At 38.1% G+C, this 16,094-nt stretch overlaps 1 protein-coding gene across 1 annotated transcript in view; it reads right to left on the minus strand.

Annotated features, from left to right (window-relative positions):
- Positions 1–7,460: 7,460 nt before the first annotated feature.
- Positions 7,461–16,094, minus strand: part of LOC101400848 (uncharacterized) — a 31,791-nt gene continuing 23,157 nt past the window's right edge. Inside the window, exons 3-5 of the mRNA XM_087425393.1 lie at positions 11,429–11,555; positions 11,163–11,235; positions 7,461–10,768 (exon numbers count right to left, since the gene is read on the minus strand). Coding sequence (XP_087281519.1) covers positions 9,178–10,768; positions 11,163–11,235; positions 11,429–11,555 — 1,791 coding nt within the window. The 3' untranslated portion in view covers positions 7,461–9,177. The remainder of the gene's footprint in view (positions 10,769–11,162; positions 11,236–11,428; positions 11,556–16,094) is intronic.

The following is a 16,094-nucleotide window of genomic DNA, read 5'->3' on the forward strand; positions in this document are numbered from 1 at the left end:
TAGAGGTAAATAGTCCTTTAGTGTGTGGCTGTATGATTTCTTGAATACACCTTAGACTATTAATGTTTGCTTCAGCTGTAGGTGTCAGGAGCTTCAATATCCTCTAGTGTCCTTGTATTTTTCTCCCCTGGTGTGTTTGGGCATCCCTAGAAACTCAATCGTATGTAGAATCTGGGTCTTGCAATTCTCTATTTTAATCCACCATTTTTATACTGGAGCCTTGTTGATATGTGGGATGTTATTTGGGTGGGAAAATGTTCTCTTATGTTATGATTAAACCTGTAAAGTTATGATGGGACAGAATCCCTGGACTGTGAACTTGAGAACACCATCTTAGCATTTATTCCTCCTCTTTTGTCAGAGAGATATCCTCAAGGGTCTGGGAGTTGTCTGACTGCTCTTTCCCCAATCAGATAAGGTTTTGACAAATTAGGTTTCTTTGAGTGATGGCCTAAGTTACAGAGCACGGAATGCTTTGTGTGTGTATCAAAATGTTTCCACCTATTTCATACATGAAGCATGAGGCAATTTTTCCAGTCTTCACAATGAGAAGCTCCTTGGGCTTCTGATGGAAAAATACATAAACTTTGGGGGTTCACTAAGACTGGACTCCCTAAAGCTTTTAACTCTCAAGCTAGTCCAATCTGTAACTCCAGCAAATTCATCGTTGACAGTTTATGTGTTCCTAGAGGTTGCTGGGTCCCGTTATTTCTCCTCCAGGTGAGCAGTAATTCTCTGTATTTGCCAGTCTCTCATTTGAGGGCATTGGTTTGCCAAGTAATCTCAAATCTCTCTTGGATCTAAGAAGTGTTGCTTTTCAGGTGGTTGTTTTTTTCTTGTTGTGAAGATGAGATGATCACTCAGAGCTCTTTACATATCGGAACAGAAACCATCCATTCACTTCTCTTGTTGTATTTTCCCTTGTGAGACTATTCCATTTTCACTTGTTAATTCTACTGCTGGAGCCATGTGGGTGGTTTCAAAGTTTTTCTTTTATGACTAATACATCTAAAAACATTATCATCCTGGAGTTTTTGTTATTTGTATTTCTTTTCCTCATCTTATAAAAATTCCCTAAACTGAACACCTATTAGTCACTCAAAGACATTTTCCATTGGTTATCTTCTATCATTGCCCTTTTGGGGGCAGGATTAACACCCTACCTAAAATGGCATTGGATGCCAAGACTATGTGGCCTTATGCATCAAGTGAATAGAAATGTTTATTACTCACAGGTACTTTCTAAGGAGAGTAGGGCAAGAATAAGTGGGTTGGGGTGGCTTGTGCAGGGAGAATGGCTTGAACTTTTAAGATGTATAGGAGTAGAGGCTGCAGGTTTTCAAGATTTGACCCTTCTACGTGTTGACACAAAAAGAAAGGGAGCATGTGTTAACCTTCCTGACTCATTTACCCATTGTGGGCTAGACAGGGTGAGCAGGTATCTAAAGCTGACGGAGACTCAAATATTAAAAATGAGGTTGGGGGGCCGGCCCCGTGGCTTAGCGGTTAAGTGCGTGCGCTCTGCTGCTGGTGAGCCGGGTTCAGATCCTGGGCGCGCACTGACGCACCGCTTGTCAGGCCATGCTGTGGCGGCGTCCCATATAAAGTGGAGGAAGATGGGCACAGATGTTAGCCCAGGGCCAGTCTTCCTCAGCAAAAAGAGGAGGATTGGCATGGATGTTAGTTCAGGGCTGATCTTCTTCACAAAAAAAAAAAAAAAAGAGACCAGTGTCTTTATTAAATTTCACTCCTGAGGCTTATTAACTGAATGATGACACATCTCATTATATGAATTTTAATTTGAATGTTAATTGAAAAGCCATGTGAAAAGCACAACAAATTATAATTAGAATCACAAAGCCTCAAAAAATCTTTAAATCCAGTCATCCAGGGTGTAGGAGAGATCCAGGAAAGTGTGTCAGTGTGGTTCCAGAACTCCGTTTAAATATTTTAGTAATGCTATTGTTTAATTTGTTGTCTCATTTCTTGTGTTATTGGTGGCACCTTGTCAGTGTAGCCTGCCCACATGCAGCAGCAGCCATTTTATGGGAACACAATTCTCCCTGGCTGGTTAACAAATAGTCCAAACCCAAGTGGTCATCAGCTACCATGGCTGCCAGGGAGTTTTCCTTCATGGAAAACATCTCAAACGTTAGCTGTCTGCTGCTACAGGTATTTTGAGTGTTTTGGACATTTCTTGATTGGCAGAAAGGATGTGTTTGTTGAATGACATCATGTGTGCCCAGGTCAGGACCAGTGACTCTCAGGACAATGAGCATGTGAGTGCAAATGGTAGGAGAACAGCATGTTTGTGTTGGATGGACTGAAGGGATTTCAAGGAATGTGCCTGGAATGAAATATTGACACACAGGACACACAGACTACAGCTGATGTTAGGAGGAAGATCCAGGAATGGGATATAAGAGAGGTGGCCAGGATGCATTATTACAGTAAACCAAAGACCTGTAGGAGTGCCCATTCTTTTTTTTTTTTTTTTGTGAGGAAGATCAGCCCTGAACTAACATCCGATGCCAATCCTCTTCCTTTTTGCTGAGGAAGATTGGCCCTGGGCTAACATCCATGCCCGTCTTCCTCTACTTTATATGGGATGCCGCCACAGCATGGCTTGACAAGCGTTGCACTGGTGCACGCCAGGGATCCAAACCTGTGAACCACTGGCCGCCAAAGCAGAGCACACACTTAACTGCTGTGCCACCAGGACGGCCCCTAGGAGTGCCCATTCTGACAGAAAAATCTAGTATAGAAAGGCTCTACTTATAAGGTGCCAGTAAACCTGATGATCAGGACAAAGTAATAAACCTCAAATACTGGGGACTGAATCTAACTAATGACTCAAATAGCAGGATCATCTCTTTAGGAGAATGCAAGTTTCGTCTAAGTAAGCCATTAGGCCATCCTAAGAAGGTTGCAGCCTGGGTCATAAGAGAGGTACAAGATCCACTGAATACCTTTTCCAAGAGCCCAATGTTTTATATTTTGAGACATTAGTGGATAATATCAATAATTTCTAGATTTTCTTGGTGAGTCCTTGATTCTGGCTTCAGGAGGATCATGTACGATAGGGTGAGTAATTTGTCTATATAAGGTTCTACCATGGTCTGAGCACAGCAAGTAGCCCAGCAGAGGGGTGAGGAGACCTACAAAGTCTATCTGCCATCAGCTGTAGGGACCCCTTCCTCCACCTGGACTTAATATGCATGGATTATATTACCTGTGACACTTTTTTTTTCACATCAGGTGCATTGGTTAGTCACTGAGTTATCCATGGTAGAGGAGGGAAGTCCCTTGAATTTTGCCTAGTCCTTTAGGTTGGAGGCCTCTTAATGGTTTCATATCACAGGGGCCCATGGGCCAAGATTCATGCCATCTGGTCTGAGGTGCAAGTGTCTCAGAAATTTGAGTGAATTTATCGCCGTGAGCAAGGAAATGAGCCTCTGCACACTGAGGTTTAATATGCGCAGAGTAAGGAGTGACTTTGACTGGTACTTGGGTAGCGTGAGGCAGGATATCCCAGAGTTCTTTATGCCAAAGGGGATGACATTGGATAAGGAGTTGTTGCTATTGGTGGATGAGACAGCTAGATCATTGGCAATGGGCAAAGGATCTGTAAAAGTGTGCAGATGAGTTTGATCCTTGGCCAGGGAATTCTCTATTGCTAGCACGATTACCTGGAGTTTGACTGATCAATCTGATCCAATCTGTGATCAGGGATGGCCTGTTTGATCCAGGGAAAGAACACAGATACTCTGCAGTGGACCCCATCAGGTGTGGTGGTACACACTGTTCTTAAAGTCTATGAACTCCCTGGTCATTCACGTGCTCCCAAGTCACTCTGGAATTAGCCAAAGTGCCTAAAAAGAAGGTGACCTCCTCCAGAATGTATTACATCAATGAGAGCAGAGGGGAACACACTTCCTCCCCTAGATGTGATATGGCAAAAATGCTATTCTTGGCTCCATTCTCTAAGTACCCATCTCTTCAATGAGGAGGCCTCTGGTTAGCAAGCCTGAGGGGCCCTGCATTCATGACCCAGGACAAATAGGAAGCAGGCTGTGGAGGATCAACTCAGGCCCTGGGAGGGCCCCCATTTACAAAAAGACTCTGTCAGTTGCCAGCAGTGCCTTCTCTGATTGTGTGCAGCACTGGAGGAGGACAATAGTTTTGGTACAAGAATGCCCTGGGCAATTTATGTCTACTGTGAGAGGTTTAGAGACTCTTAGATGCATAATAGGAGGCTGCTAAAGCCTTTATGGGAAAGGAAAGTGTGGAGAAAGAGACTAAAGAGTGACTTATTTTGACAAATTCTAGAGCCATTTGCTTCCCTGTTCAAAGTCAGTCACTTATAAGTATTGTTGAATAAATAAGCAAGCTGATCTGATAAATCTTTGACACCTGGGACAGCTGTGGCTCATAGAATGTTCCCATGACATGGGTTCTACCACTGCTTCTGTCACCCTCAGGTCACTGGCCCCTGCCATTGTCTCAGGGAAATTTTCCGAAGTTCGATCTGCTTGGATTTCTAATGATGTTTCCAAGTAAGCAGGCATAAGTAGGCTTGAGTTAGGAAACAAAGAGCTGGAAATGGTCTGTGGGTAACAATGGAAAGAAGTGATGCTGCTGCACATGGATGAGGCTGTCCCCAGACAGACCCCACTTAGGAGACACCTTTTTGTTTCAGAACCACAGTATTTCTACAGATCTGTCCACAGAACCTGATTTAAACTCAAAAGATTCTGGAAGCCCTCTCACTTCACTCCTAGCTATGAGTATGAGACGAGGGCAGGGGCAACCCTAGGGGGTGTTTTCTCAATGAAGACAGGGTTGCAAGAAAGGCCTGTTGAGGACTGAGTCCTTCTTCTCAGTCCTTCCTAACAAGGACCCCACAGTGCCAGACAGAAGTGTTGGAAACATAAAAATCAAGGACCAGGAGAGTTTAACATTCTCCTAACATGAGAGTAGATTCTCTTACTCATGTTCTATTAAATATATAAATATTTAATACTTTAGGTATAGTTGTGAATTTTCACAAATGTATACTAATACTGCCATCAAAAGATGGAAAACATGCCATCACCAAGAACACTCCTGTGTTGCCCATTTGAAGGACACCCTTCCCATACGTAAGTTAACACTAAAAAAAATAGAAAAGAGTAATAATTTATTTTGCTCTTTATTAAATCTTGTAGCTGTTACTGTTGTTTCTGACTTTTCCAGAACATAGGTGGATGTCTAAGCATATGGAAGTGACACCAGTGAGCAGTAAAATGGGCGATGGGGCTTTGTGGATCATTGAAACTAAAGGCTTCCAGCCACTCCTGTGATAAAAAGATGTTAAAAATTTCCCATTTCTCCTCTTATATTCAATTAGGATATTACTCAAAATGACACCCTCTCTGTGCAGCTCATCTCAATTATTCCTTAGATGACTGTTACTAAACACCCATAGCTCTTTTTGGGGTTTCCACTGGGAGGTCACAGTGGACTCACATAGATATCACTCTACTCATAGAACACACTCAGGATGAGCTGGAACAGTGCAGATGAGTGTAACTGTTTCTCTAAACGGGAGGAACTCCATGGTTTAATGGGTTATATGGTGCATACTCAGTCTGTACAGCAGTAAAATGAAAATGCCAAAGACTGTAATAGTTTAAATATTTAAAGGTAAATAAAAATCCTCTCAAATGACATTAAACATAAAAAGACACCACAAATATCTGTGGCTTAAATCAACAGGAAGTCTCAAGTCTGAGATAACAATAATGACATCCTCACTTATTGAGGCTCCTCCCCTCACAGAAAAGATATATACACACCTCAGCCTCCCTATAGCTCAATGTTTTTTTTTTTTTACTTTTATTCAAAGCTTTTTTTCCATCTTATAAGACTACAGGTTACCATTTGTAAATCATCTCTAAGTTCCCACAAACATATAAGCGCCAGGACTGCAAGAACTTGTTTGTTTCATGCCACTATATCCAAATGATACAGTGCTTTATTTCTTCTAAATTAGGTACACTGCCTCTAAAGTGCATGGCAAGTGAGGGATGCTGAAACATTAGCATCAAGAGCACAGTCTCTGAGAAAGAAAGGCTTGATTGGCATAGTGGTCCCATCTCACTCCCTTGCTAGGTTTGTATTGTCTCAAAATTTACCTAAACTCAAAGGCCTCAGGTGAGTCATAAAGGAGATATTAAAAATACAGTACACTAAGAAGTGAATTTATGTATTTTAACTGAGGTACTTCATGGTCAACAGTGTCTAATACACCACAGGAAATACATCAGTGTCTTGATAATAAGCAGGAAAGACAAAAGCTGTCCCAGAGGACTAGGAGCTGCCTGCAGTCACTGCAAGGCCAGGTCTCATCCTGAAGAGAAAAATCTCACACACCTCCCTCATCAAAGGGACACAGTTACCAAGACAAAACTAAGGGTATTTTGTAACCATACTAGTAAAAATGGTAAAAGATAAAATTCCAAATCATAAAAATGAGTAATATTTCTTTCTTCTTACTAAAAAGACTAACTGGAACTTCTTACAAATTAACTTTAGCTCCACTACATTGTTTTTGCCTTCTAGAAAACAATGATTATGTTTCCCAAAGATAAAATGTTTACCAAAGACAGGATTAAGTTTATGTCCTCACACTTTTCGACACAGAAAATGACCTGCTTCCTTGAATAGCAAACAAGTCATCTAACACCTGCCAAAATCCTATAAGAAGTCCTCCTGAGCACCCTGTCACTGTTACACCTCACAGTCCCTTATGGTCTGTGGTCATTCTTACTGGAATTCATTACACCCCTCTCTTTGACTAGAGGTGCAATCCTGCAGGTCACTGGCAAGTGGGCACTGAAAAAACCATGATTTTTATGTTTTGGGTGAAGAATGAAGGAGAAATTACTTTCATGACAAAATTTCTAAGTATAAAAGAATAAAAAATAAAGTTAGCCTGAGGAAAAAATAACTAAGTTGAATGCACATGACTAAATTGACTCATAATGTATAATGATCAATTGAAGAAAATAGCAATGTATATCTGAAAATCCATAATAAATATGGACTTTAATATATTTCTCTCAGGAAATGAAAACCACAATAATAGTTATTAACATACAATGGCTTAGAAAACAGTTGATAAAATATATCATTTAAACAACTACAGGGGCCGGCCAGGTAGTGCAAGAGGTTAAGTGCACACACTCCGTTGTGGCAGCCCGGGGTTCGCCAGTACGGATCCCAGGCACACACTGATGCACCACTTGGAAAGCCGTGCTGTGGCGGCGTCCCATATAAAGTGGAGGAAGATGGGCACGGATGTTAGCCCAGGGCCAGTCTTCCTCAGCAAAAAAAAAGAGGAGGATTGGCAGATGTTAGCACAGGACTGATCTTCCTCACAATAAATAAATAAATAAATAAACAAACAAACAAACAAGTACAGAAGTGTTCATTTCACAAGGAAATGCACATAGTTTTAATGACATACAACCGAACATTATTGAAAATATATTGAGGGAATATATTCAGCTACAAGTAACAGGAAAGACACACAGTCTTCCTGACATGAGAAAAGTGAATGTTCTCATGTGGAAGACCTGGGTCAAGGCAGCCACCGCACAACACAGCAGAGAAACAAAGTCCTATGTCCTCCTTTTTATGCCCCATGTAGATGTCATGGTGAATCAAGAAAATACACTCATTAGCACTATTAACAGCATAAGGTCTGTCCTATACACATTAGACCTTATACAGCTGTCATCTAGAGAAGAGGGGAATCGGAGAATACTCCCAACCACAAAAGTCTGAATTAGTTTCCTGGTGGACACAAGAGGCCTTACAGAAAAATCTAAACGCTAGTGGATCTTTGATGTGAAACTTGTGAAAACATCTGTGGAAAATTCACCTCTAAGAAAATGGAAATCAAACAGTTGTTGGTAGTTTTCAAGATACTCTTGACTAGAAGGGCAAAGAATCCAGAAAATGGGCTGGAAGATGGTTTCCTTGAAGCTCCTATGTAACTGTCTCTCTCCCTCTATGGTGGCTCCAAAATCTGCCTAATGACTTGTTTGCTTCTGCCTTCCAAATCTCATGCGAGTGAGGCTATTGGTGAATTCCAACATGGGACATAAAGGAGGTGGATTCTTATAAAGATCTAGTTCTTATTATTACCCCCATTGACATAACACAATACAGGGTGATGGTTCCAGCTCTAGATTTTGCTGCCCTATCACAAGCCTCTACTTAATTCAAAGTCTATTCACCAAATACCAGTCAGAAGGAAGAACAAAGAGCAAAGGCCCAAATATGAAAATAATAATTCACAGGAAAGTATACTGTTTGATAAACGTGCCATACATAAAAACTTATTCCAACTGTTTAATAGTATGGAAAATAAAAACAGCTCCTATACCCACTGCCCCCAAAAGGAGCTTTCTCTAAGAGAGGTACAGTATACACAGTGGATTAGGCATACCCAGGATCTGCAACACAAGGACAGTAAGGAAATCCCAACAAATACACACTGTCATTTTCCATTGCCCCTTAACACAGAACAATTAAAACATTATTAAAAATTCAAGAGAAATTATTTTTAACCAATTTAAGCAAAAAGTACTACCTAGAAAGCTTCTGTACAATTGATGAAGGATGACATGCAGAATTATCTCACCTCAATATTCAGTTCTGAAAGTAACAGAAATCCACAATCCAATGTTGCAATTTAAGAAACAGGGTTGGTAAACACAATATATTTACAACTCTTACACAAATCTTTCATGTTGAAAATTTTCTGGAACATTATAGACAAGTTAATTTCTGTCAAACTTTCTCATATTACTTACATTTATATTTCTTCTTGGTGAGAGTTTCACATAGAAAGATGTAGGCCAATTGAAGTTTTTCCCCACACTGTTTACTTTCAAGAGGTTTTTAGCAAGTGACTAATTTCATGCCTTCAGAAAGAACTCAGATGACAAAAGACTTCCCCACATTCGTTACATTTATATGCTGTTTCCTCTAGTGTGCAGTCTCACATATCCTTGAAAGTTTGCATGAGAAACAAAGGCTTTCCCACTTTCCTTTCATTCATGGGGTTTCTCTCCAATATGAGTTCTTTCATGTCTTCAAACAGAACTGGGAAAACTAAATGCTTTACTATATTTTTTTACATTCATATGGTGTCTCTCCAGTATGATGTTTTTTATGTATTTTGAAATTTTGATGAGAACTGAAGGCTTTCCCACATACTTTACATTCATAGGGTTTCTCCCCAGTGTGACTTCTTTCATGTCTTCGAAGAAATCTGGGATAAACGAATGCTTTCTCACATTCCTTACATTTATAAGGTCTATCTCCAGTGTGAAACATCATATGTGATCGAAGGCTTGAGAAATCTATAAAGGCTTTCCCACATTCCTTACACTCATAGGGTTTGTCTCCAGTATGAGTTCTTTCATGTCTTCGAAGACAACTGGAAGTAGTGAATGCTTTACTGCATTTTTTACATTCATAGGGTTTCTCTCCAGTATGAGTTCTTTCATGTTTCCGAAGAGAACTGGTATAACTGAATACTTTACTGCATTCTTTACATTTATAGGGTTTCTCTCCAGTGTGAATCCTTTCATGTCTTTGAAGTGAACTGGGAGAAATGAATGCTTTCTCACATTCCTTACATTTATAAGGTCCATCTCCAGTGTGAAAGATCATGTGTGATCGAAGGCTTGAGGGAACTATAAAGGCTTTCCCACATTCCTTACATTCATAGGGTTTCTCTCCAGTATGAGTTCTTTCATGTATTTGAAGAGAACTGGAACAAGTAAATGCTTTATTGCATTTTTTACATTCATAGAATTTCTGTCTAGTGTGATTTCTTTCATGTATTTGGAAAAATTGAAGAGAAATAAAAGCCTTACCACATTCCTTACATACATAAGGTGTTCCTTCTGTGTGAGTTCTTTTATGTTTTTTTAAGTTAGCATACAAACTGAAGGCTTTCCCACATTCTTTACATTCATAGGGTTTCTCTCCAGTGTGACTCCTTTCATGTATTCGAAATGAACTGGGATAAATGAATACTTTCTCACATTCCTTACATTTATAAGGTCCATCTCCAGTGTGAGTGATCATGTGTACTCGAAGGTTTGTGAGAGCAATAAAGGCTTTTCCACATTCCTTACATTCATAGGGTTTCTCTAAAGTGTGACGTCTTTCATGTATTCGAAGAGTACTGGAATGACTGAATGCCTTACTACAATTTTTACATTCATAAGGTTTCTCTCCAGTGTGACTCCTTTCATGTACTCGAAATGCACTGGAAGAAATGAATGTTTTCCCACATTCCTTACATTCATAGGGTTTCTCTCCAGTATGAATTCTTTCATGTATTCGAAGAGAACTGGAAAAAGTAAATGCTTTAGTGCATTTTTTACATTCATAAGGTTTCTCTCCAGTATGAGTTATTTCATGCATTGGAAGAAAACTGGAAAAAGTGAAAGCTTTCCCACTTTCCCTACATATATATGGCTTTTCTCCATATTTTTGATCATCATATGCTTTCTGTTCAGTGTGACATCTAACATGCCTATTAAGAGATGAATGATGCATGAAGACTTTTCCACATGCACTGCATTCACATGGTTTAGCTCCTGTAGTTTTCATGTTCAGATTGAGATTTGGAATAAGGCTGAAGTCTTCTCCACATTGACCACCCTCTTCACTTTCACAGAGTCTCACTACCATATGACTTCTGTAAAAAATGAGAAGCACATTATTAATGATTTCTTTATTACTAATTTTATATTTGTTATATATATTATGTTTTACAGGAAAAGTTTAGGTTTCCTGCTTTGTCAGAATTCTGTGAAATTTAACATACTGAATGCTCTGCAAGAGGATTCACCCCTGCTATTATCCAAACAGTGACATTCCTATATAGGGTTTATTAATACTGTTTCCAAGTGAACTCTTTTGCAAAAGCTGAACCTCTACATCACATTTCAGAAAGTATATTTGGTAAAAACTTTCTAAGAATAGCTGAATTTGAATCAAGGGTTATTTGTTTTGTTTGTTTCTTTTTAAAATTTCATAACAGACGAGGATTCTCACATGAGACACTGCTTTAAACTGGGAGTGTGACTCACCTTAGTTTTCTCCCCTGGTTTTTGCACTGATCTTCAATGTCATGATCTTCCCATGTTTTTCCTGAAATGTAGACTGAGAAAGTTGATTCCAAAGTATTAGAAATTAGAGAAAAAATTTTAGATTCTATGACCATGATGAGCTATGACCATTTCTAGTTTATTTACTAACATTTCTCCTTTCCACATTCTAAATCTTGGAACCATGTTGATGGGCAAGAAACACTTGTTCTCTAATTGATGAAGTGAAGGAATGTCCTCATTCTTACCTATTGAGGCCAGGTTCGTGAAGGTTTCCCACATCACATCTCTGTAGAGTTTCTTCTGTGAAGGATCCAGTAAAGCCCACTCCTCTGGGGTGAAGTTCACAGCCACATCCTCAATGGCCACTGAGTCCTAAAACATCACAAATATGCATAGAGTAGGATGCATAAGACTGACGGCACTGGACATCCATACTCCATTTGTAGGAAGGTTACATATGATTCTGTCATCTCCAACCATTTACTCTATGATGTCATCATCAAAAACTCACTGTTTTTCTGTACACACTTCCTCATCAATTTAAGAACATCATGATCACAAAGAAATTATTTACACATTTTTACTGTGATTGCTTCACATCATATTTCTCTGTAATTGCAAGGTCTAGAGCATGTTGGGAAATGACAGAAATGCTATACAATGAAACAAATATTATCATTAGCAGACAAAAAGAACAAAAAAGACAGAACACAACATCCATGAAGCCTAGGACAACCCTCTTTAACAGAAGGTTTAAAATACATATAATAGGAATACCTGAAGAAAAAGAAAGACAGAAAGAAACAGAAGAAACAAGTGAAGTAGTAATCACCAATATATCCTAAAATTAATGATACCTGGCAAACTGTACATCCAGGAAGCTCAGAGAACACTAAACATGATAAACTACAAAAGTGCACACCCAAGGATATCATATTCAAACTACAGAAAAATCAAAGATAGAGAATATATTGAGAAATGACAAAGAAGTAACACACCTTAGGTATAAAAAACTAAAGATTAGAATTAAATTAGACTTGTTTTCAAAAACCATGCAAGCAAGAACAGAGTAGAGTGAAATATTCAAAGTGTTGAAAATAAAATACCACTCTTCGAGAATTATACGTTAAGCAAAATTATCTTTCAAAAATAAAGAAGAAGGCCTCTCTGAGACAAAAATTGAGGAAATTTGTCATGATACACTTAACTTTGAATGAAATGTTCAAAAATTGATCAGAAAGAATGTAAATGATAAAGGTATAGGATTAGAACAGGAAAAAAATGAAGGTAAAATATCTTTTATATTTTTACAATTAATATAACAGATGACACTTTGTTTAAAATAATAATAGCAACAATGTTATTTGGTAATGAAAAGATTATGGACAAGTCAAATAAATGACAGCAATGTGACAAGGCACAGTGAGCAGAAATTGGGAATAGTGTGTTATGAAATATTTGCACACAGTGAGGTGGTATAGTGTTATTTGGCAGAAAAGTTGGGTTATGTGTAAATGTGTACTGAAAACTCAAGGGCAACCACTAAGACTTTTTTAAAAAATGTGTAATTGCTATGCTAGGAAAGGAGAAAAAAGGAATCAGATAAAATGCTCAATTTCAACAGAGAAGGTAGAAAAAAGTTGGAAGACAAAAAATCAATCAACAAGACGAAGACATAAAAAACAGTAAAAGAGGTGGTAAATATTAATCCAGCTGTGTCAATAACCACTTAAATAAAAAATGGTCTCAATATATTTGAAAGATATAGCAATATCAAATTTATAAAAAACAAATTGAGTTATCTTCTGTCTACAAGAATCCCACTTTCAGTGTGAAAACACAGATAGATGAAGGGTAAAAGGATGGAGAAAAATATTTCATGCCAACACTAATCCAAAGAGAGCTGCCATAGGTGTATGAATTATAGACAATGCAGATTCCAAACCAAGGAAAATTCAGAGATAAAGAGGGGCATTACATACTGCTAAAGGTGTCTATTCTCCATGAAGGCACAGCCACCCTTCATGTTTATGTGTGTAACAACAGAGGTGCAAAATACATAAGGCACAAACTGATAGAAGGCAAGGAGAAATAAATGAATCCAGTATTATAGCTTAGAATTCAACAACCCTTTATCACAAATTATAAACTCCAGTAGGCACGAAATGAGGAAGGACAGAGGAACTGAATAGGACTGTCAAACAACTGGATTTCACTGTAATCTAAGGAACACTTCATACAACAGCAGAATATATATTATTCTCAATTTCATGTGGAACATTCACCAAGACAAAGTACATTGTGGGAAATAAAGCACATCTTAACAAATTTGAAAGAACAGAAAGCATACAAAATATGCTCTCACATCACCTAGGCATTCATCTAGAAGTCAGTAACAACAAGATAGTTGGAAAACCCCCAAATATGTGGAGATTCAACAACACACTTCTAAATAATACATAGGATCAAAGAAGTCTCAAGAGAAACGAAAAAACATTTTGAACTAAATAAAATGAAAATACAACATACCAAAGGTTCATGGATGCAGCAAAAGCAGTGCCTAGAGGGAAATTTATGCCATGGAACAATTACACTGGAAAAACCAAAGATCTCTAATCAATAATGTAAGCATCTACCTTAGGAAACAATAAAAAGAAGAGCAAATTAAACCCAAAGTAAGCACAATAAAAGAAATAATAACAATTGAAAAGAAATCAATGTGACTGTGGGAAATCAATGGGGAAAATTAAAATGAAAAAACCTGGTTCTTTGACAAGACTAATTTATAAACATCTAGTGAAGATAACAAAGACAGAAGACAGAAATTACTAACATCAGAAAGGAAAGGAGAGGGAAATGAAAATAAAAAAGGATTTAATAAAATCCAACACCCATTTATGATAATAAACTAGTAATAGAGGGGAACTTTCACTTCTTGAGATGGAACATATTTATCAATCCTGTAGTGAAATTTATAACATTTGTTCCATACAGCATGATTGTCTCTGTGAAACCTCTGAAAGAATTCACAATAGAAATAACTCCTGGAATTAATAAGAGAGTATAGCAAGGTTGAAGGAGACGTGGGTCAATTCCTTTCCATATAGACCCACACAAACATAGTCAACTGATCTTTGACAAAGAAGGAAAGGCAATTCAAATGAAAAAGAAGGTCTTTTAAATGAATATTGATGGAAATAATGGATATCCACATGCAAACACACACACACAAAACGAAGGTAGACACAGGCCTTACACCTTTCACAAAAATTAAGTCAAAACACATCACAGATCTAAACATAAAATGCCAAAGGAATAAACTCTTAGAAGATAACATAGGAGAAAATCTAGATGACCTTGGGTTTGGAGATGAATTTGTATAATAAAAAACCAAAAAGCAAGGTCCACAAAAAAACAAAAGTTTTACTTCATTGAAATGAGAAACTCTTGCTCTGAGAAAGAGAGTGTAAAGAGAATAAAAACAGAATTGACAGAGTAAGAGAAAATCTTTGTAAAACACTTAATGGATAAATGACTGGAATCTGAAATTTCCAAAGAACTCTTAAAACTCAATAGTCGGAAGACAAACAACCCAGTTAAAAAATTGACAAAAAGATCTGAACAGACAGCTCACTGAAGAAGATATATCGATGGGAAATAAGCAATATGAAAACATGCTTCACATCAAATTCACTGGGAAATTGCAAATAAAACAACGAGGTATGATTAAACACTTATTAAATAGGTAAAACGGAAAACACTCAGAACACCAAATATTGGTGAAAATGCAAAACTGCACATAATCCTCATTCATTGCTGGTGGGAATGGAATTTGGTACCCCTACAGTAGAAGACAGGAACTTTCGTTGAAAACAAAATACACTGTTGCTACAGAGAGTAAGATCCAGCAGTAAGTCTCCTTGGTATTTTTCCAAATGAGTTGAAACCTTATTTCACACAAAACCCACACATGAATGATTATAGGCACTTTATTCATAATTGGCAAGACTTAGAGTTTTAAACAAGATGTCCTTCAAGAGTCAAATAGACAAAAACAATCAGTGGTGCATCCATACAATGAAACACTGTTCAGTGATAAAAAGAAATGAGGTATCAAGCCATGAAAACACATGGAGGAAACTTAAAATATATTCCTAAGTAAAGAATCCAATGTGACAAGGCTATGTAGTGTATGATTCCAAGTATATGACATTCCGGAAAAGACAAGAGCATGAGCCAGTAGAAACATCTTTGGTTGTGAAGAATTTGGGGGATGGAGGGAGGGATGAATCAATAGGGGGAACACAGAGGGTTTTTAGGGAAGAGAAACTACACTGTGTGATACAGAAATGATGGATCCATGTCATTACACATTTGCCAAAATCCACACATTGTACAACACAGAGTCAATGCCAATGTACACTGAGCACTGTAATGCATCCACATATGTTTGGAAACTATAACAAATGTACCACAGTAGTACAAAATGTGAAAAAGAGTGCAAACTGTGTGGATGCAGAGAGAAGGGTTATGTGGGAACTCTCTGTCATTTCTGATCAATTTTTCTGTAAACCTAAAACTTCTCTAAAAAATACTGAAGTCTTTCAAAAAAAAAGATGAAGACAGACTCATTACAATTCACCCGTGATGACTGAAATAGGACATCTCTCATCCAGCTGATTTCAATAAGCCAGTATGGTGCTCTATGAGCCTGAGACCCATACGGGAGGTGAAACTTCCACCGAATGCCTTGTTGGAGAGCAGGGCACTGTATACTCTGAGAGGTGCCATGGTTACTATCAGTGGTGTCAGAACTCCAAGGTGGATAACGAGTGTCCTGGTGAAGCCTTGTATTGTAGACCTAGTAATGCGCAGACCAGTGTTAACCTGATTTCTATTTTGGGTATCTCT

This window comes from Ceratotherium simum, chromosome 39, assembly GCF_057802395.1.
Source record: "Ceratotherium simum simum isolate JZ-2026a chromosome 39, ASM5780239v1, whole genome shotgun sequence".
In the NCBI taxonomy this organism is placed as follows: domain Eukaryota; kingdom Metazoa; phylum Chordata; class Mammalia; order Perissodactyla; family Rhinocerotidae; genus Ceratotherium; species Ceratotherium simum.